The sequence below is a fragment of the Aspergillus nidulans genome, chromosome I (genome assembly GCF_000011425.1).
Source record: "Aspergillus nidulans FGSC A4 chromosome I".
Taxonomy (NCBI): Eukaryota; Fungi; Ascomycota; class Eurotiomycetes; order Eurotiales; family Aspergillaceae; genus Aspergillus; species Aspergillus nidulans.
Genome location: NC_066257.1, coordinates 501,898 through 521,904, shown reverse-complemented (window position 1 = coordinate 521,904; position 20,007 = coordinate 501,898). Strand labels below are relative to the sequence as shown.

At 50.1% G+C, this 20,007-nt stretch overlaps 4 protein-coding genes across 4 annotated transcripts, besides 1 other annotated feature; 2 read left to right on the top strand and 2 right to left on the bottom strand.

The window, feature by feature from the left end:
• Window positions 1-20,007: part of a sequence feature (contig 1.107 303..444822(-1)) that runs on past both edges of the window.
• On the bottom strand, window positions 540-2,337 carry ANIA_06327 (uncharacterized protein; the record flags this gene model as incomplete). The annotated part of the gene is made up of 2 exons (XM_658839.1): window positions 540-2,146; window positions 2,214-2,337. 2 exons carry the CDS (start codon window positions 2,335-2,337, stop codon window positions 540-542), a joined length of 1,731 nt encoding a protein of 576 aa, XP_663931.1.
• On the bottom strand, window positions 3,375-4,954 carry ANIA_06328 (OSTA/TMEM184 family protein; the record flags this gene model as incomplete). Its single annotated transcript, XM_658840.1, has 3 exons — window positions 3,375-3,546; window positions 3,603-3,961; window positions 4,013-4,954. 3 exons carry the CDS (start codon window positions 4,952-4,954, stop codon window positions 3,375-3,377), a joined length of 1,473 nt encoding a protein of 490 aa, XP_663932.1.
• Window positions 5,358-15,686, top strand: ANIA_06329 (putative fermentation associated protein (Csf1); the record flags this gene model as incomplete). Its single annotated transcript, XM_658841.1, has 4 exons — window positions 5,358-5,381; window positions 5,468-5,577; window positions 5,696-5,711; window positions 6,165-15,686. 4 exons carry the CDS (start codon window positions 5,358-5,360, stop codon window positions 15,684-15,686), a joined length of 9,672 nt encoding a protein of 3,223 aa, XP_663933.1.
• On the top strand, window positions 16,683-19,966 carry ANIA_06330 (elongation factor 2). The gene is made up of 5 exons (XM_658842.2): window positions 16,683-16,877; window positions 16,957-16,972; window positions 17,064-17,121; window positions 17,177-19,611; window positions 19,667-19,966. The coding sequence occupies exons 1-5, from the start codon at window positions 16,870-16,872 to the stop codon at window positions 19,682-19,684; spliced, it is 2,535 nt and encodes an 844-aa protein (XP_663934.1). The 5' UTR covers window positions 16,683-16,869; the 3' UTR covers window positions 19,685-19,966.

The following is a 20,007-nucleotide window of genomic DNA, read 5'->3' as shown; positions in this document are numbered from 1 at the left end:
AAATGTTCAGAGTCGTAGCCTGAAAAATGGAGATGATGAGAATAGACAGCCTACAAGGTCTATATACTTATTCGTATATACTTATTTGTACTGAGTTCCCGGTACGGGTAATTCGTCTAGGATGTAAGCTTTAGGACTGTTCTTTCGTTTACATTAACTAGTCAGCGCCAAACGTAAACTTTCTATGATTGTGATTCTTGCCGCGTTATCCTAAGAGGCATTCTTGTAGGGCTTTAATGTTCGTATTATAAATAGCCTACCGCCCCCAGGCGATACCAAGCGCTGAATAATGCTTTTGTTGATAATAATAAGGTGATGAATTATTAGTTATAGCTACATATATATATATGTAAAACTCAAACTAACATCGCGGCTGCGGCGAAGGGGGTATGCGCATACGCATCAAACCTAACCTGAAATGACAGTCCAAAGAAATATGTTACGGTCAACGATCCTAACGCCAAGGTACGAAAAGGTAACATTATGCCGGAGCGGAAATAATAGGTATGGGTAGGTAGGTTCGAAGCAGGAAGCTCAACTCAAAAGGCCACGCCGATAGCGGATTGTCGGTGGTGATCATGATCATTATCCGGGTGATGGTTGTGGCCATAGGCATAGTAATCCAAGTTCAGGTTGGTTTGCTGCTGCACCTCGTGGATTGTTGGTGCCGGGTGGAATTGGGGCTGGGTGCTTGACTGTGTCTGAGACCGTGCTTGTCGAGGGAAGGGGTATGTGGATGCATATGAGTAAGGCCCGGGTATCTCAAACTCCTTCTCAATGCGGGAATCGAGCGTGGACGTGCGTGCTGTCGCTGTGGTTGCTCGTGAGGGGGGCGACGGCGGATCTGACACCACGGTTGTTTTGGCACCGGCTGGTACAGGTACAGGCACGGGCACAGTTGGCGTGGACGGCGCAATAGTCGACCCGCTTAGAGTACGAGAGCGGATACGCATGGAGAGCTTGTCGCTTAAACTTGAACTTAGGCTCAAGCTTGGCTTGCGGGAGGATGATGATGGGGGCGCGAATGGGAAGGTTGGGGGAGGCGCGGAGGTAGGCGTTTTAGGCGCCGTGGATATCGCAGTGGTTTGTTGTAGGAGCCATTGCGTTACACGACTGGAGCGGGATGGGGGAAGGGACAGGTTAGGTGTCGTCATGGGCATGGTTGCTGAGAATGGATGGTGTTGAGTATCTACATCAATACCCATACCTGTGTCCACTGGGGATGAAACACGTTCGTAGGTCTTGTTGCGAATGGGGAAGGACGGCAGGGATTTGCTTTGGGTCAGGTACTGGGACTGTGATGTTGCCGGCTTGAGGGTTTTGTGGATGGTTGATGCAGATGCGGTGGCATCGTGTGACTGTAACGCTCGGGAAGGGGTATTGTTTGATAGAGGCGGACTTCCCACACCCACAGTTGAATCCAGCCAAATAGGAGGGGAAGGGGATGGAAAAGTGATCGTAGCCAGGCCAGTGGCGACAGAGGCAGTAGAAGAGCGAACAGAGAAGTGCGGAATGAGAGGGTGCCTCGTAGGCGTAGGGTTGGGAGTCTTCCTCTCCATGAGCAATTCGAGAGTCGCAAGTGACGACCGACGAGACCCAGACCCCACGGGCTTTCGAGGCACACTGAATGAGGACGACGGCTGGCGAGTATGAGAGATGAACGTTTGTGGTCGACTTTGATAGGAAGCATCCGTCATAAAGGAGAATGCTTTCGGCGGCCGAGCGATAGCTGCTGCCTGTGGTTGGTCGTTGTCAAGTCCGAAGTCGAAGTTGAAGTCACTGAAGCGGGGGAGTTCAGGTAGCCTGTTTGCTGGGTCTTGGAAACTCAGCTCTAGGGGACGGTACGGCCTTTGAGCTGGGGCTGTTGAGAGGGCACGAGTCGGCAGAGTTGAGCTTGTCCCTGCTACCACTCTAAAGTCTGTTGGTGCGCTAATCCTCAGTGGAGCGGTTGACCTGCGTCTAAACGACATGCTTGCCCGAATAGAGGCTCGCGAGACGAGGTTCCTGCCCTCGTCCATAATCCAAGATGGGAATGATGATGACGGAGATGGTGGACCTGGGCTGGGGAGGTCGTCGTAGACGACCAATTTCATGGGAGGGACAAGGTGAGGCTGAGAGTGGCATATTTGCATCTCTCGCTCAGCACCTGTGAAAGGGGTAGTCCGATGTTAGTAAATACTTAAGCGCTGTGGTAGATGGCTATATAGGCATACCTCTTTGCTTTATGGCTTGCTGATGGTGGGCGCGCTCACCATCGCCGTTTGAGTCGAGGCAGAACAAGCAGGTTGAGATCCATCCAGTGAATACGGACCCTGCTTGCTCAATTGCCTCCTGCATCGCTACCAGAGCCTAGAGCTGACAGTCCATTCCTTTCACTGAAGCAGGGAATACCCCGGGACCTGGAGAAGAGAAATAACGAAAGAAGACAGCTAAGAAAAGATATGTATCGTAACCTTTGGGAGCGAAAGATTATAAACAGGCAGCATGAGAAGGAAAGACGAGCGAGGAATCAACCTCCGCAGACATCAAGTCGTCGAACCTCGAAGCTCAAGAGCAGAGGGACATGCAGTAGATAGACCACGCTCGCGGTGGCAGTAGAAACAGAAATAGTCAACGTGAAATGTTTAAGGGCATTCACTAGAAGGAACTTAATCAATTCAGTCGGACAAAGAAACGAGCTCGAGTCTGGCCAGCACCAGCCATGCAACGTGGGCATCCACCAAACCATCTCATTTCACTGCTCAGGCACCCTCTTCTTCTGATAAGGCCAGGAGCAGACGTCGTTCAGCCAGAGCTTTGCCGTAGACCAGTCAACATGCTGCATGCCGGCCTGCCCTGGCCAACGTGTCGAACCATCGATTCTGCCATAGTGCAGGACGTAGATTTGATTCGTTGGTTGTTGTGTTGTTGTCACATTGGCTCTGCCAGATCACCTCGAGCTAAATGATGCTGCATTGTGGCGGGCGCGTAACGGTGGAATCCTATTGCTTGAGTCGCCGAATTTGGAAAAGGAACACTGCGGGATGCTGATCGTTGGCCATATTGGCCTCGTTCCTCTGCAGGAAAGTACCCTAGCGTCAAAAAAAGAAACTAATTGCTTGTTAGATGCAGGATTGATGGAGGGGCAGGGGCGAACCGTTAAGGAGCTTTGGAGGTTGGGGAGATTGCGGAAGATGGAGAAGTTGGTCTAGAGTTGGGCCCTCGCATGGAATGATAAGCACCACCATGTTTGTGTTTTAACAGATTCTGCCCAACAAAGCGCTTCAGATACAGTCAAAAGTAACGCTAAAGAGAAGCAAGTAACTATGTGACAAAGGAGTGAAAAGAAAGTAATAGGTCATTTATCCATGTGCATGATACCCAGTGCAAGTTCACTATCTGCTCCACACATTGTCTTCTTCCAAATCTCTGTAGTCCCACGCAGGTGTCTTCGGACTCGTTCCTTCATCTTCTAGTTCCCCCAGCCTCTGCTGCTTGATTGTGGATTCGGCGTTTCCTTCCGCATCCTTGGTGGCCCCTCCGTCGACCGGATCACCAGACGGTCTCCTGTTGCGTAAGTCAGCAATGGTCACACCATGCTAAGATTGGATTACACTACATACTGGAAGTGTTTGGGCTCATCCTCGACCGCTACTGATCCGAATGCTCGCTGGATTTGCGCGCGCTCCTCCTCTTCCGCCTCTCGGTCTTCTACCACAAGATCCACTAACTGACTGCGATGAGAGCCCGGCGACTTCGGCGAGTCGGTACCCCTTCGTTGAAGTTTCGACGTTTCAGAGCGCTCTTGCCGTGAGCTCCTAGAGGCATGGCCTTCGCTGGTTTTACGTCCACTGCTTGACGCGTGAGACTTTCTGTTTTTTCTCGCTTTCTTCACCAATGTAGGCTGCTGAGTAGAACGGGAGGGAGCGGGACTGGCAAGTCGTTGGTCTCTTGGGACTAAATTGGCAGTGATGACCGGGTACTAACACAGTTCAGCTTCGGGATATCTTAGGGTTGCTGACAAAACACTTACATTGAAGTCGCCGAATTCTAGTTCCCGGGCTTGTGAAAAGAGCCTCTCGTCAGAGTCGTCGAGAGTAGTCTCCTCCGACTCGCTGTGGGAGCGATACCGGTCGAGCGTGCTATTGCGTCGACTACCACTGCTACCGTCGAAGCCGCCCAGCAAAGGTGTTCGACTGTTAACCTCTCCCGGCTGAGGGATCCAGTATTTCGCCTTTCCACCGCGCTCGTATCGCATGCCGTGCATGACCCGCCGCACGCGCGAATTAGATTCTGCATGCGGAATGATATGGTCACCCGAATCGAAGAGCCTGTACGCGTAGTTTTCGCCCCGCATGGTCATCTTGGTATCCTCGATCAAATCCTTCGCCCCGAATGCATCACGAAGAGCGTACTTGACCGGGAGGCGAGCGGCCGAGATGGTTGAATCTGCATAGTCGTGCCATGAGAACGCATACCAATGAGCAACCGCAAACACGGGCATCTCGAAACAAGTCAAACTGTCTTGGATGGCAGCCGCAAGGTTATCCGGTGTATAATCCCCTGTGCCGTTGGGCAAAGCTCCAAGCCATTGAAGGATTGATAGGAAGAACCCTTGCCAGTAGGAAGCAAAGATAATAAGCTTGACACAGAGGAACTTCGGGACGGGACGGAATGGGGCCAGATCATGATGAAGACACACCCAGAACAACGCCAGCGAATAAAGACTAATGGTAACGCTAATATTATACAGAATACCGGTCCAGAGATAACCGGACGATAAGCCCAAATAACCTTCCTTGTAGGTATCTGTTGCTTTCATGACGATGGAAACAATGGCGAGAACTGGTTTCAGCCAGGTATATTGCAAGATGCCGCGCTTCACATTGAGGAAAGTATATGGGTCTGAGATATCGACTTTGGACAGGATGTGATTTAGCGGCCATGCATGTTGAACAGGCGGACGACCGTGCATCATAATAATCACTGCTCGTTCGCCGCCCAGGAAGTTGATGAGGAGTTGAAAGAAAGTGTAGATGGTGAAGGCCTGCAGAACAGCCTGTCAACAAACAATATAACTTAAGTGTCTGGCAGTTGAAGATACCTCGTATACGTCACGAATAGGAGCCAGCCATAGTGACGCCTTTAGTGATACAATACTCGCCCAAGAAGAAGCTGCATATATTGGGACCCTGTTACAATAAGCAGAGCACAGGCAGCCATCACGCGAATTCCAACACTAACATTAATAATATACGAACGACATATCGTTGAAGGAGGGGCTTGCGGTAGTTTTTCCTGGCGCGTCTAGATCAGCACGAAGTGAAAGACAATAAATGCGGGTGTCTAAAGGATGCCGGACGTACGTCTGAAGCCATATGGATCTAGCAGGAAGACATGCCGTTAGTATAGCTCCCTAGCATTCAGGAGGGGTTAAGGGAAGCAAGGTTCGTACACAAAAGAGAGCAATGTGGCAACCAGTGAACAGACTCCAGCGACTATCACTGCAGCTCGAGCTAAGCTCGAGCCTGTTCCACCGGATGATGAGGCTGTTATCATTGTTGCCATAACCACTCGCGGTACGGAGTACTCGACCGCGTACGCTATCGCAGCTGGATCAGAGCATGGCGGATAACGGAGAGCTTTGACAAAGAGGCGACACTTTGGGCGATCGTAGACCAACGAATCAGAGTGACTTCGAGACCTGGTAAGATAGAATATGCACAGCCAGAGTGAGCAACTGGTCAGGCTGCAGGAATCGAGCTCGAAGTGCCGCCGTCTAGACTCTAGAGCTCCCTTTATCCCCACCGCCTTCGGACCTTCTCCATCATTCCTCCCATATCGCGGCGATCACCCCAGTGCTTATTTTCCTCGTTCAGGTCTTTTTTTCTTTTTTTTTTTCCTCCTGTTATGTTTGGAGTATAGGGCTATCTCTGCGGGGATACGTGTTCCCCGTTTCACCTTTTTGGTCGCCTCGAGGAACGCGATCTGACTCCGGCCGCCATGTTGAAGGCTATCGGCCGCTCTACGGGTATCGCGAAATGTCCGCTTCATCATTCACGACCTTGGCTTTGACCCCAGACCCTAGTTTCAACTGGTAGGAAATCTGCTGTGACTGTCAGACCCGAGCTGATGGATTTATAGGTTCTTTCTTCTCCAGATCATAGTATCTTGTATCCTGTAAGTTGGCGAAGTCTCCTGCGAGAATATCTGGCTTACCAGAAGGCTGCACCAGTGTGCTTTTCTTCCTGCTCTACTTTAACCGTCTCTTCGCGGCTCTCTTATCGTACGGGATACGGGCATACACGTGGCATTATTACCGCGCCTATGTCGACATCAACGCGCTTCAAATTTCCCTAATAGGAGGAAGGATATTCTTCAAGGGCATCCGATATCACGGCGTGAACGAGACGATTTTCATACACGGAGGATTTCTCACCTGGAACTTCTGGAAGCACGCAGTGAGGCGCACGGATTTCTCGCGCACCGGGGTACAAAACACAGAAGATACTGAATATGCTGGTAATAGAAATGGTAGCATTGGCGAGAAAGGAGGGGTCGACTGCCCGGCCGCCCTCCCTTGTCGAATCACGGCTAAATTCTACGGTTTGGAATGGTTTATATACAATCGGACGCCGGCTTATGATAGTATCCTCACTGGATTCAAAACGGCAGCGGCAGCATCAACTCAATCACCTGACTCTGAGAGCGTATTATCAGACGCGAGTTTGAAGGAAAACCAAACCGTCGCACCGTCTTCAAACGAGTCCTCCCCTGAACAGGCAAATGCTGCTGATGGTAGCACTGCTCGCCATGGGCGCACCATGGAAACATACACTTCCCAAGAGGGTGCACCCGGTGAACAGGATACTAGGGACAGCTTGTCTGGTTTGCTCCAGCTTTTGCCGGTAAAACTTGAATGTGACAAAGGTGCTATAGTAATGGGGAATGAGAATACAAGATCGGTCTTGACTACGACATTTGATTCTGCAACTGGTTTGATCGAGGCTTGTTGCGCTGCGAGCCCACTGGACCTTTACCGGCAAGTGTTTAGCTTCAAATTCGATCATCCCGTTGTGCAAATGAGACCCAACCCAGATTACAAACAGACCCAACTTGCCGCTGCCAGACGTCTGAGCACGGTACGCGAAGAAAAGCCTGGCGTGAAGAGGAAGAGAGATACTGTTTTCAACTACCAGTTCCAGAAGCGCAGAATTTGGCACTCTGTCCGTGATCTCATACCATACTTTCAAACCTCAGTCGAGTCATTCCACGTACTTGACCGGCGCACTGGTCAGGACACACGGCATACAACTAACGTCAACCATGACACACGTTGGGTTGGTCTCTCCCGTTATCTAGATCAAGGCAGTCAAGATGATCACTCTGAATGGGATGCTATAGAATACGGCAGGTTTTCCACAGTTTTGGATAGCCCTAGCATGATTGTCGTCTATTTTTGGGACAATCCCGGGGTTGTCAAAGCACATTCCGTTGCGGAGGGGCCTCCACCTCCGAGATCTTCGGACATAAATGGCGCGTCTCCCCCGGAATGGGGAATTGACGTGAAAGTTGCCGGTGGAATGATAAACTACGGCCCTTGGGCTGATAGAGAACGTGTGGGTCTGCAAAATATCTTCTTTCCTAATGCCTACCGGAACTTCCAGCCTGCGGAACCCTTGCGTCCTGGCGACACAAGACAGAGCTCTGCTTTCAGATTTAGAGTTGAATTTGACCAAGAAACCATTCTTCGCATCCCGACGCGAGAGTCTTCCAAAGATTGGCAGTGGAAAGGTCGCGGGGATGCTGTCCGCGGTGCATCCAAGTTAAAGAAGCAGCAGCGCAGGAAGCAGAGCCGCGCTGCAGAAGGGGAGAAGGGCAATGTAGGGCCCGATATCCGTCCTTTTGGATGGTTTGCACTTCGCATCGCAGAAAACTCAACTATGCATTACACAATGGACATGGTGCCTGGAAAGTCAGGTTTTTCTAGTCAACTTGATCTTGATTTTCGCGATTCGAAGATGTCGTCAAGCGTGAACCATGCTTTGTTATGGTCTTGCCCCAGGCAACTCATCACTTGCGATCTCTCAGTCCCGCTCTCTTGGAAAGCGCTCCGTAGGTGGAAATTCGGCGTGGAGAACCAAGACATGGAGCTCTTTTTACTGCGAGATCACATATTCCTTCTAACGGACCTGATCACGGATTGGGGTTCTGGCCCCGCACCTGATTATCATACGTTCGTGCCATTCATCTATCATTTGAGTATATCTTTCACAGATATACGGCTCTATGCTAATGTCAATGACTCGAATATCGTCAGCGACCCCACTAACCTCAGTGACAATCGTTTGCTTGTGATCAAGGGCAACAAATTGACCTCGGATATTTCTATTCCGCTGGACAAGTACCGCGCCGAGCAAAACGTCGTGGATTTCAACGTCACTCTACAGGACGCTGAGATCGACTTCGTAGCCCCGGTGTGGGACACACTGCACACGTTCTTGAAGAATAAAAAAACAGCCACCCTGGAGACCCTAACAATTGACGGGACTTATAGTTATTTCCTTTCGACCTCCCCTGAGTTGACAGATATCTTACAACTCAACCTGCATGGTATCTCTCCGAGGTTGTACATGTTTGGGTTTCTTATCAAGTCTTTCATGATTGTGAAAGAGAATTACTTTGGTGAAGAGATCCACTTCAAGACACTTGAGGAATACCAAGAGCTCGCGTATTCGGGAGATCCGACTGCAGTACACAATGGGATCAACCCGAACAAGAAGACAAATGATCTAGACGTGGTTCTGCACGTCACTGTCGAGCACCCACATGTCTTTCTACCGGAGACTCTGTATGATGATCATAATTACGTTCAGCTTACTGCTCCATGCCTGGAGGTCGATTTGAGGTTTACAAATTACTACATGGATATGCAGTTCTCGCTTGCTCCTTTAAGCGCCGCCCTGAAATCTCACTGGGTGAAGGAGGACCCTAAAATTCCCGAGACTCAGCTGTTCATAGATGGCGCCTCAATCTATGGACACCGCATTTTTGGTCTGCCACCAACAGAACCAACATACGTTTGCAATTGGGACTTTGATGTTGGGAGCATTATTGGCGAATGCTCACCCAAATTCCTGGCTTCTCTAGCCAGTGCCCTGCAGAGCTTCGATTTTTCTTTTGACAATGAAGAAAATGTTCTTCCTCCTCTCTTTCCTATTGCTCTCCATGACGTGACATTCTTGCGAGCTCGAGTTGCTTTAGTCCATATTTCGATTCTTATGGACATTGATGCTCTCGTACTTAAGTCAGAGACAATAACGGCGAGGTTCAATGACTGGGCTCATGCTAGGTTTTCAAAACGTATGAGTCTTCTGATGCCAGACATATCCATTGCTGCAATTGATTGCGCTTCTCTTCCAAAATCTGGCAGTGTGGATGCTCTTGAAGTGCTTCCACTTGCTTTGCTACAGACTTCTATCAAACTGAGAATGGTGCAAAGGAGAAGCGACATTTCGGAAAGCCGAAGGCTTCAGCAGGCCCATATTCGAGCCCATGATCAGAGAACCCAGCGCACACCATGGCTTCTTCTTGACTTGAATGAACTCGAGTCTGGTACACACTACCCAGGTCAGGATGTAGCACCCAGACCTACAATTGCCATACCAACAATGCCTGAACCTTTAACAAGAGACTCAGGATTAGTGGGCTTGCCGCCAAAGGCGTATCCAAAGGACAATAGCAGCCAGAGGAGTTTTCTCCTGCGTTCAGACTCCTCCAACAGCGGGAGCGGACTGAAGCAAGGAACGCGGAGTGTAAAAGAGACACTGAGTATGCCATCGTCAATGCATCAATATCAGAGACTCTCTGAGACTGGCAGAGTTGGTCTGAGATACAGATCACCCAGGTATTGGACCAGGGCCTCTCAACAAGGGCCTCAAGTCAATCCGAATACGTGGGCTATCCCAGAATTCACCTTTTATCGAATTCGATTAAACACGTCTCAGTTGCCTGCCAGCCAGGTGCCAAATGCTGGTGTTTCTCAAGCAGACCCTCCGGCGCCAAAGTTCGATCCCCAGTTCTCACCTTCTGAGAGTGACAGTACAACGTATACCAACTTTATGGTCGACTTACATAGAGGAGTCAGGGGCTTCTGTACGCCGAGGTTCCTTTTTGTAATCTCGGCATTGGCCGAGTCCCTAGAGTTGCGACACCCAGTTGAGATAATTGATTCGCTACAAAAGGACATTGTTTCAGATATCATGGCCTACGAAAAGTCTTTACCGAATCCGAAGAAAGCCACTAGCTTTGCCATTCGAGCTCCTTTGATATCGTTGAAGCTAGTCAACGACTCGGACTTTTTCAGTGCCAACGAAGCCGCTTTCCGAGATGAATATCGGGTAGAGGTTTGCCGCTTAAAGACGGAATTTAGAACAAGGGTCGAGCGGCAGAAAGGAGATCTCATCGCGGGTATTAAAGAAGCCATAACTGCGCATGTCGCTGCTGAGAGTTTCTCAGTCTCGCTTGAAAGTAGTCAAGCTGACCAGCACCGACTGAAGTCCGAAGTCAGCTGTATGCTGCGCGACATCAGCTTCTGGATCATGACTACACCGACGATTAGATCGAACTTGCAGGTTCGTGCTTTTCATATAGCCACCTCAACTAAGTCGGTTGAGCAACTCGCCTACCTTGTTCGTCGCACAACTACCATGCTTGATTCTGCGACATCATCCTTTAAACATGCCTCTATACGTCGCCATAAGCGAATGCGCTTCTTGATATATCGTCTCACTCAATCCGCCGCAGAAATGCCGGATCCGGTTTTCTTAACGCGCATATCCTATATGCTTAGGATGGCCTCTGGACATCTACGGCATCATGATTCATGGAAGATCCTTTCTCGTATCCGGAACGTCTTTAACAACCTCTCCATCGAGCAGCAAAAGGAGTTGACCGCAAAATGCTCATCTGATGACATTACACTCCATGCGAATGCAAAATCTGAAGTCCTTTCTAGCTTTGATCAGTGGCGAGCCTGGGATTTAGCTCACGTTGAAAAAAGCTATGTAATGCGACGGGTATGGGGCTTCCCAGAGGATGTTGTTGAAAATGCGCCGTTGAATGCCTCTTTCTCTTCCACAATCAAATTGTTTCGTTTTTCGATTGATCCTGGACCGAGGGAGAGCGATTTTGTTGTTCGAGACTTGTCCACTGTTGTCACATCTGATTTCCGGCAGGGCGAATTAACTAACCACGGGGAGAACCCGAGTTCTCTGATTACCGTAGAGTCTTACTGTCTGTCCGTTAATCTCCGCCTAAGGTGGGAGATTCTGGACCTGGTGGAAGGTCTCATGAATGCCATGTCCACTGTCACCTTGGAGTCCACAGCTTCTGATGAAGTTCCCCAGAATACTGTGGTAGAACAGAAGGCTCTACAGGTTGTATTAGGTACAGATTCAGGAGCTCTGACTGTCGACGGTATCAACTTGAAACTAGCGCTCGTCGGTGAAGCCATTCGAAGTTCAATCATCTGGACACCTTTGGACCACAAGAGCGCGAGCGCAAGCTTGCTAATAAGCTCGAAGTCTTCATCGTTGGATCTATCCAATTTTTCTTCGGCTATGGTGCAATGGAGATTCACCGAACCACACATCTACTGCTTCCGCGCCACTGAAACCCCAGCGGCTGAGGTGCAGCACGACTGGAAGGTCGCTGTATCCAGTCGAAGAATGAGATTCGACATGAATGATGATCCGCTAAGTCTCGCCCACATAGCTGATCGGGTGATAGATGACGAGATTCAGTTTGTCAATCATCTCATCCAGAACCTGAATTTGCCAGCACGCCGATCTCAGGACAAGGCTACCAGCCAAAGACCGCCGCGGCATAGGTTTCAGGTCGCCACATTCCTGGATGACTATCGCTTGAGCTTCCGCATACTGCCTTCTCTGGAGTACGCTATCACCGGCGAGGTAGCGAGAGCTTCCATTATATCTAGGCTTGGACCAAAAATGGAAATCGATTTCGACGTGAAGCGAAACCTCCATGCATTTCTTTCCAACGATGGTGGTATCCGGCAGCCTGTGTCGGAGCTCGGGTTCCCGCCCATTAACGGTAGGATCATCGCCGACATATCACCCAACCGTACCGAGATGGATGTCGACGTTACCATTGAGATAATAGAACTCGAGGCTAGTGCCGTGCGGACTCTCCTTGACGTCTTGACAAGGCCTGAAGTCTCTCATCTAATATCTGATCTGAAACAGAATATGGAGTCTCTGAAATTACATTTCCAGGAAGTCCTTCCCTTTGATATTGGGTCATCGCAAGTCAGAAAGAGTTCCGATTCAGTCTTTCTCTACAGGGCGCGGACATCGATGGCTGGAACCAAGATACATGCTACGGCGCCTGGCCTGAACGGCAAGAACTACTCAGCAGACATGGAGTTCAGTTTAGGGATGATACGTATGCGGCTCAATAACGGTTTAGAAGCCGGGTATCCGACCGAATACCCTGAATTCCAAGTTGACACTTCTAGGATTAGCTTTGATCTGAGCAAGAAAGCCACTCACAGTGCTGATTCTTACTGCAGCTTTGCTGTTGATGCCAAGATCAAGGGAACATCCGTCACCGATGAAAATGGGAAGACATTACAATCGTTCCATCTGACCAGTGAAAGCTGTAACATTGAGCTTTATCCCGAGGCTGCCGCACTTGTTGTTGATGTTGCTGCTCATCTTCGAGAGCGGATCAAAACACTGGACCTCTCGCATGAGGTAAAGCGTTTAAAGAGGCTTCGCTATCGAGTCCACTCACAGACGAAGACAAAGACCTCCGATGTTCCTAGCTTCCAGGTGCCCGATAATGGTGCTAATGGTGATGACCTTTTCGGTGCCATATTCTCACTGGGTTTTAATAATATCCAAGTGGCTTGGAACATGGCCACCTTTACGCAAGGCGTGTCTCATCGCAGGGCTGATGATCTCGTGTTTTCTATTAGACGCGTGGATCTGTCAAACAAGAAAACTACCTCCGCAAAGCTCCGGATCGAGAATGTTCAACTTCAGATGGTGCCTGTCGCGGGTGATAGGAGAACGCGGTCACTCAATTCGGCTTCGCTTCCAGAATTGGTGTTCAATGTGGCATACTCTTCAACAGCTGAAGACGTTCGTGTGGCTCTTCAGGCTGCAGGGAAGTCATTGGATATCCGGGCTACTTCTGATTTTATCCTCCCCGCAAATATGATTCAAAACTCAATAGCCTCTGCTGTCAAGACCATTCGCGATGCCAACTCTATCACAGTGTCTAAATTGTCTGACGACAATACGAAGCCACGTTCTCTGTTCGGAAATAAACGGGTTCGTTCCGTGCTCGTTGACGTTGACTTCGCCGGTGCTATCGTTTCCCTTCAAGGGAAGCAGAGTAAAGACCAGCAAAGCCTTCTTACTGCCACCTTGAAACAAAAAGTAGCCAAAGAATCGAAGTACGGCCAATTCGTCCGAGAGGATGACACATCAACTGCTACACTACGTGCGCCCGGTGTTGCATTAAAGGTTCAGTTTGAGGATAGCGCTCACGAGGACTCCACGCTGAATGCAGAGTTGAAGATAGATGCATCCACCAATGTCCTATTTCCAAGCATTGTTCCCTTGGTGAGGCAGATGTCCGCCACTGTGAAGGAAGTGATGGGAGAGCAATCAAAGCCCAGGAGACCGTCCAACACCATGATGCTGCAGTCGCAAAGACTTATGCAGGATACACCCCTTGACACCAGCGATCCTGCCTCAGTACTCGGCCGGTGCAAACTGAACGTTGGCCTCTTGATTTGCAAGCAGGAGTTCAGTTTGAGCTGTCAACCCATAGCTCGAGTCGCAGCTACCGTTGGGTTTGAGAGTGTTTATGTCGCTATCAATACTGTCCAAGCAGACGGTGATGAACGATTTTTAGCACTTTCAGTGTCTTTCAATGACTTTGCGGCGTCTGTGAAGCACGTATACTCAAACGAGTCTACTGCAAGTTTCGAGGTCAATTCGATCGTCATGTCCTTAATGAACAGCAGACACCTGGGCAAGTCGAAAGGTATTTCGGCCGCTCTACGCGTGAGCCCAGTGCAAGTGATGCTCAACGCGAGACAAGTCCAAGATCTCTTATTGTTTCGTGAGATCTGGGTACCGGCAAGTGATTCTCCTGACCCAGGCGCAAAAGTCGAGGCAGAGCCCTCAGAGACGCAAGCCTACATTGTTCAGCGTTACCAGCAAGTGGCCTCTGCTCCTGCATTCCCATGGAACACGACAATCGCGATTGAAAAAGTGATAATCCAGCTTGATATGGGATCAACGCTCGGAAAAGCCCAGTTCGCGATTGAAGATTTATGGCTTTCATCCCAAAAGACATCTGTTCGCGAGCAGGTGCTTTGCATCGGTCTCAAGTCTATTGGAATCAATAGCAAAGGCAGGCTGAGTGGCTTGGCTGAGTTCCAGACCATCAGAGTGCGTACTTCTATAAATTGGCCGGAGGAAAGCTCTGAAATCAAGACGCCTTTGATACAAGCCTCGATCTCTTTCAATAAGCTTCAGGTAAAAGTCTCCTTTGACTACCAGCCCTTCTTGATCGCACATATAGCGTCCTTCGACTTCTTGATGTACAATGTTGGAGGTTCATCCGACGAAGCGAATGAGCGATTATTTAGTATCCTAGATGGTGGTGAAGTACAAGTGTTCTGCACGACTTTAACTGCCTCGCAATCCCTTGCCCTAATCCAGGCTTGGCAAAGGCTTATGCAAGACAAGCAAGCAGCTTACGAGTCGTCACTGAGAGAAATTGAAAGATACATTCGCCGAAAGGGCTCGATTTTCTCTGATCGACTCGAATCATCTCAAAAGGCGACAAAGCAAGCCGAAGGAGAAACCGAGCTGACACCTATTTCTCTCCAAACTGGAGTGGTTGTGACCATCCATACAATTCACATTGGGGTGTTCCCGAGCACCTTCTTTGACAATCACGTCTTTAAGATAGAGGCCCATGAGGCTCAAGCCCGCTTCGACGTGTCACTGGATAAAGGAAAGATTCATAGTGCCCTGGGTCTCACATTAGGGCAATTGCGTGTCGCCTTGTCCCCGATCTCTCGGTCTGAGCCCGTGCCGGTCGAGAAACTCCTTGTAGCCGAGACTGCTACACGCGTGATTGAAACCCGTGGGGGAACGATCCTTAAAGTCCCTCGAGTAGTGGCCGGCATGGAAACGTGGCAGGGTCCAGGATCACATCAGATCGAATATCTCTTCCGCAGCAGCTTCGAAGGCAAAGTAGATGTTGGATGGAACTACTCCCGCATCAGCTTCATCCGGGATATGTGGGAAGCGCACTCTCGTGCATTGGCTTCGCGATTAGGCAAGCCCCTGCCGCCATCTGCAGTTCGCATTACAGGAGGGCTGAACGCAGAAGGTGGCGGAGACAAGAGTGATCAGCAAGAAAAAATCACAGCGGTCGTCAACGTGCCGCAGTCTAAGTACAACTACGTGGCAATCGAGCCACCAGTGATAGAGACGCCGCAGCTGCGTGACATGGGCGAGGCTACGCCACCGCTAGAGTGGATTGGCCTTCAGCGGGACAAGCTCCCCAATGTCACGCATCAGATCATAATTGTTACCTTGCTGGAGGTGGCCAAGGAGGTAGAGGACGCTTACGCCAAGATACTGTGGTCTTCTTGAAAAGCCCTCAACTAGATGTTGCCGTTCATGTATTTATTGTATACTATTGTCAGTGTTATACCCAGTTTCGAATTACATTCATGCACCGTTGTTGAGCGAAAATGTCGACCAACCTATGCTATATCCCTTGCAGTAAAAGCAGCACCGTGCCTAGCTCGAGCGGAAATCTTGAATGTGGGCTTGAGAGCTCAAGCTAAGCTTCTTCAGGACTGTAAATCCTGATTCAAAGATATTGCCCAATCAGACGCTGCGGCTTTGCAGAGCTTTCAGAGCTATGTCAATTAGTAAGCAATTACCCCACTAGTGCCCCTCACCAGGGCTATGATTTGAAACCTGTAACTTGCCAGTCAGCAGAAGGTGGCAGCACATCTTTCTCGTCGTTGTGAAGTGGCAACAAGCGATTCATGATTTCATTTTGGAGATATTATTGGCTGGAGTTCCTATAATTACGAGGCGGTGTGCCGGAGAGTGAGGTCTACCAAGCTGATTACCAACCATATTTGGATAGCCGATTCCATGGAAAGAGAGGATATCGCGGGAGATGACTCCTCTTGATGCTTCTCGTGTTGTAGTCAAATGATGCTGATGATCGTTTTAAGTCAGAATTGAGTCAGTGATGTGAGACGAAGTTCGTGATGACTACTTGTCCAATCTCATGGTGTAGATTCATTCCATCGGCGACCTTGAAACCGTCAACAGGTCTCTGATAGATATTCGCTCAGGTGGCATCCAGTCATACGTTTTGTTTTAGATCGAAGAGTTATATGTTGACTAAATACTGTACCTTTGTACTTTGTAATCTCCAAGATGACACCGGAGTTAAACGGCAGCAGAGGGCCACAAGCGGGAAATGGGTGCCCAGTGGAAAAAACGCACATCCCAGATTGGGACTCGGGAAAAAACCAACCACCGCCGGCCCCACGACCACTAAACTCGCTTGCTTCCTCTCTTCCACTTCCCCTCCTCTCCCTCCTCCTCTCTCTTCCCAACCCTCTTCTCCTCCCTCAGTCTCTCCCTCTGGAGCAGCGCACATAGGCCTTTTTTCCTATCCCAGGTCATCTTCAGGTCGAGCTAGCTCTCGGTCCTGATCTCTTGTGTGTCGTTTTCTGCTTTCTTTTTTCTTTTTCTTCCCCTCTTCCACACAACCCCGCCTTTGAGGCTTTAACAGAAAAAAACCGCCAAAATGGTCAAGTAAGTCCATCCCGAATCATCTAGACGATGATTGTGATGGAAATGGTTTTGATAAATATGCTAACGCGGTTCTTTACAGCTTCACTATCGAGGAGGTATGCCGTTCCATTGAAAACGCCAGCGACCCGGAGCTATAAAAATTTTTCTCAGCGACGGGGAGATTGATGTAGTACTAACAAGCACTAGCTCCGCTCCCTCATGGACCGCAAGGCCAACATCCGTAACATGTCGGTCATTGCTCACGGTTCGTACTCGACAATTCCTTCACCGGCGTGATTTGTATGCTGAATGTTTCATAGTCGATCACGGAAAGTCCACTCTCAGTGACTCTCTCGTCTCGCGTGCCGGTATCATTGCTGGTGCCAAGGCTGGTGATGCCCGTTTCATGGACACCCGTCCTGATGAACAGGAGCGTGGTATCACCATCAAGTCTACTGCCATCTCTCTTTACGCCAAGTTCGCCGATGAGGAGGATATCAAGGAAATCCCCCAGGCCGTCGACGGTAACGAGTTCTTGATCAACTTGATCGATTCCCCCGGTCACGTTGATTTCTCTTCTGAAGTCACTGCTGCCCTCCGTGTCACTGACGGTGCCCTTGTCGTCGTCGACTGTGTCTCTGGTGTTTGCGTCCAGACTGAGACTGTGCTCCGTCAGGCCCTGACTGAGCGTATCAAGCCCGTCCTTATCATCAACAAGGTCGACCGCTCTCTGCTCGAACTCCAGGTCGAGAAGGAGGACCTCTACCAGTCTTTCCTCCGTACCGTTGAGTCCGTCAACGTCATCATCGCTACCTATGAGGACAAGGCCCTCGGCAACGTCCAGGTCTACCCCGAAAAGGGTACCGTTGCTTTCGGTTCCGGTCTTCACGGCTGGGCTTTCACCGTCCGCCAGTTCGCCGTCAAGTTCGCCAAGAAGTTCGGTGTTGACCGCAAGAAGATGCTTGAGCGTCTGTGGGGTGACAACTACTTCAACCCCAAGACCAAGAAGTGGACCAAGACCCAGCCCGAGGTTGACGGCAAGCCCGTTGAGCGTGCTTTCAACATGTTCATTCTTGACCCTATCTACAAGATCTTCCAGCTCGTCACCAACGACAAGAAGGATCAGATCCCTGCTCTTCTTGAGAAGATTGAGGTCAAGCTTGCGAACGACGAGAAGGACCTTACTGGCAAGCAGCTCCTCAAGACCATCATGCGCAAGTTCCTTCCCGCCGCCGATGCCATGTTGGAGATGATCTGTATTCACCTTCCTTCTCCCGTCACTGCCCAAAAGTACCGTGCTGAGACCCTGTACGAGGGTCCTCAGGACGACGAGGCCTTCGCTGGTATCCGTGACTGTGACCCCAAGGCTCCTCTCATGCTTTACGTCTCTAAGATGGTTCCCACCTCCGATAAGGGACGTTTCTACGCCTTCGGTCGTGTCTACGCCGGTACTGTCAAGTCTGGTCTCAAGGTCCGCATCCAGGGTCCCAACTACACCCCTGGCAAGAAGGACGACCTTTTCATCAAGGCCATTCAGCGTACCATTCTCATGATGGGTCGTTTCGTCGAGCCCATTGAGGATGTTCCCGCCGGTAACATCGTCGGTCTCGTTGGTGTCGACCAGTTCTTGCTCAAGTCCGGTACCCTTACCACCTCCGAGACTGCTCACAACCTCAAGGTCATGAAGTTCTCTGTCTCCCCTGTCGTGCAGCGCTCCGTCGAGGTGAAGAACGCTGGTGATCTGCCCAAGCTTGTTGAGGGTCTTAAGCGTCTCTCCAAGTCCGATCCTTGTGTCTTGACCATGATCAACGAGTCCGGTGAGCACGTCGTTGCTGGTGCTGGTGAGCTCCACCTCGAAATTTGCTTGAAGGATCTTGAGGAAGACCACGCTGGTGTTCCCCTCCGTATCTCCGACCCCGTCGTCTCCTACCGTGAGACCGTTTCTGGCACTTCCAGCATGACTGCTCTGTCCAAGTCGCCCAACAAGCACAACCGTCTCTACCTCACTGCCGAGCCTCTGGATGAGGAGGTCTCCAAGGCCATTGAGGAGGGCAAGATCAACCCCCGCGACGATTTCAAGGCCCGTGCTCGTATCCTTGCCGATGAGTACAACTGGGATGTCACCGATGCTCGCAAGATCTGGTGTTTCGGTCCCGACACCACTGGCGCCAACTTGCTCGTTGACCAGACCAAGGCCGTCCAGTACCTCAACGAAATCAAGGACTCCGTTGTCTCCGGTTTCCAGTGGGCCACTCGTGAGGGTCCCGTTGCTGAGGAGCCCATGCGCTCCATCCGCTTCAACATCCTTGATGTTACTCTTCACGCTGATGCCATCCACCGTGGTGGTGGTCAGATTATCCCTACTGCTCGTCGTGTCTTGTACGCCGCTACTCTCCTTGCTGAGCCTGGTATCCTCGAGCCCATCTTCAACGTCGAGATCCAGGTTCCTGAGCAGGCTATGGGTGGCATCTACGGTGTCCTTACCCGCCGCCGTGGTCACGTCTACACTGAGGAGCAGCGTGTCGGTACTCCTCTGTTCACTGTCAAGGCTTACCTGCCCGTCAACGAGTCCTTCGGTTTCCCCGGTGAACTTCGCCAGGCCACTGGTGGTCAGGCCTTCCCCCAGTCTGTCTTTGACCACTGGGCTGTTCTTCCTGGTGGCTCTCCTCTTGACCCTACCACCAAGCCTGGTCAGATCGTTGCTGAGATGCGTAAGCGCAAGGGTATCAAGGAGCAGGTTCCTGGTTACGAGAACGTAAGTATTCGGTTATATCCCTCCTCCGAACTTTCAAATACTAACAAGTTCACAGTACTACGACAAGCTGTAAAAACGTTCAATACAAACCGACTAGGTTTCAAGTCTGTTTGGGTTGGAATCCTATGTTTATGAAATTGATGAACGCAATACCCGGCCAATGCTAAAAGGGAGTCAACCGCGCAAGAAAATAAACCGACGCAATGCAGCTTAATGTCGTAAGGGTTCTCGATTAACTAGAGCAGTAGAAACCGGTGTGCTCATGCATTTGCTATGGCCTACTTTTCCTTTTTGTTATGTTAACGACTACGATATTCTCTAGTTGGACACGAAAAATATGATTTGTTCAATGTTCATTCTCACCAGTAAAAAGTAATAGTAGTCCCTGTAGTTCAT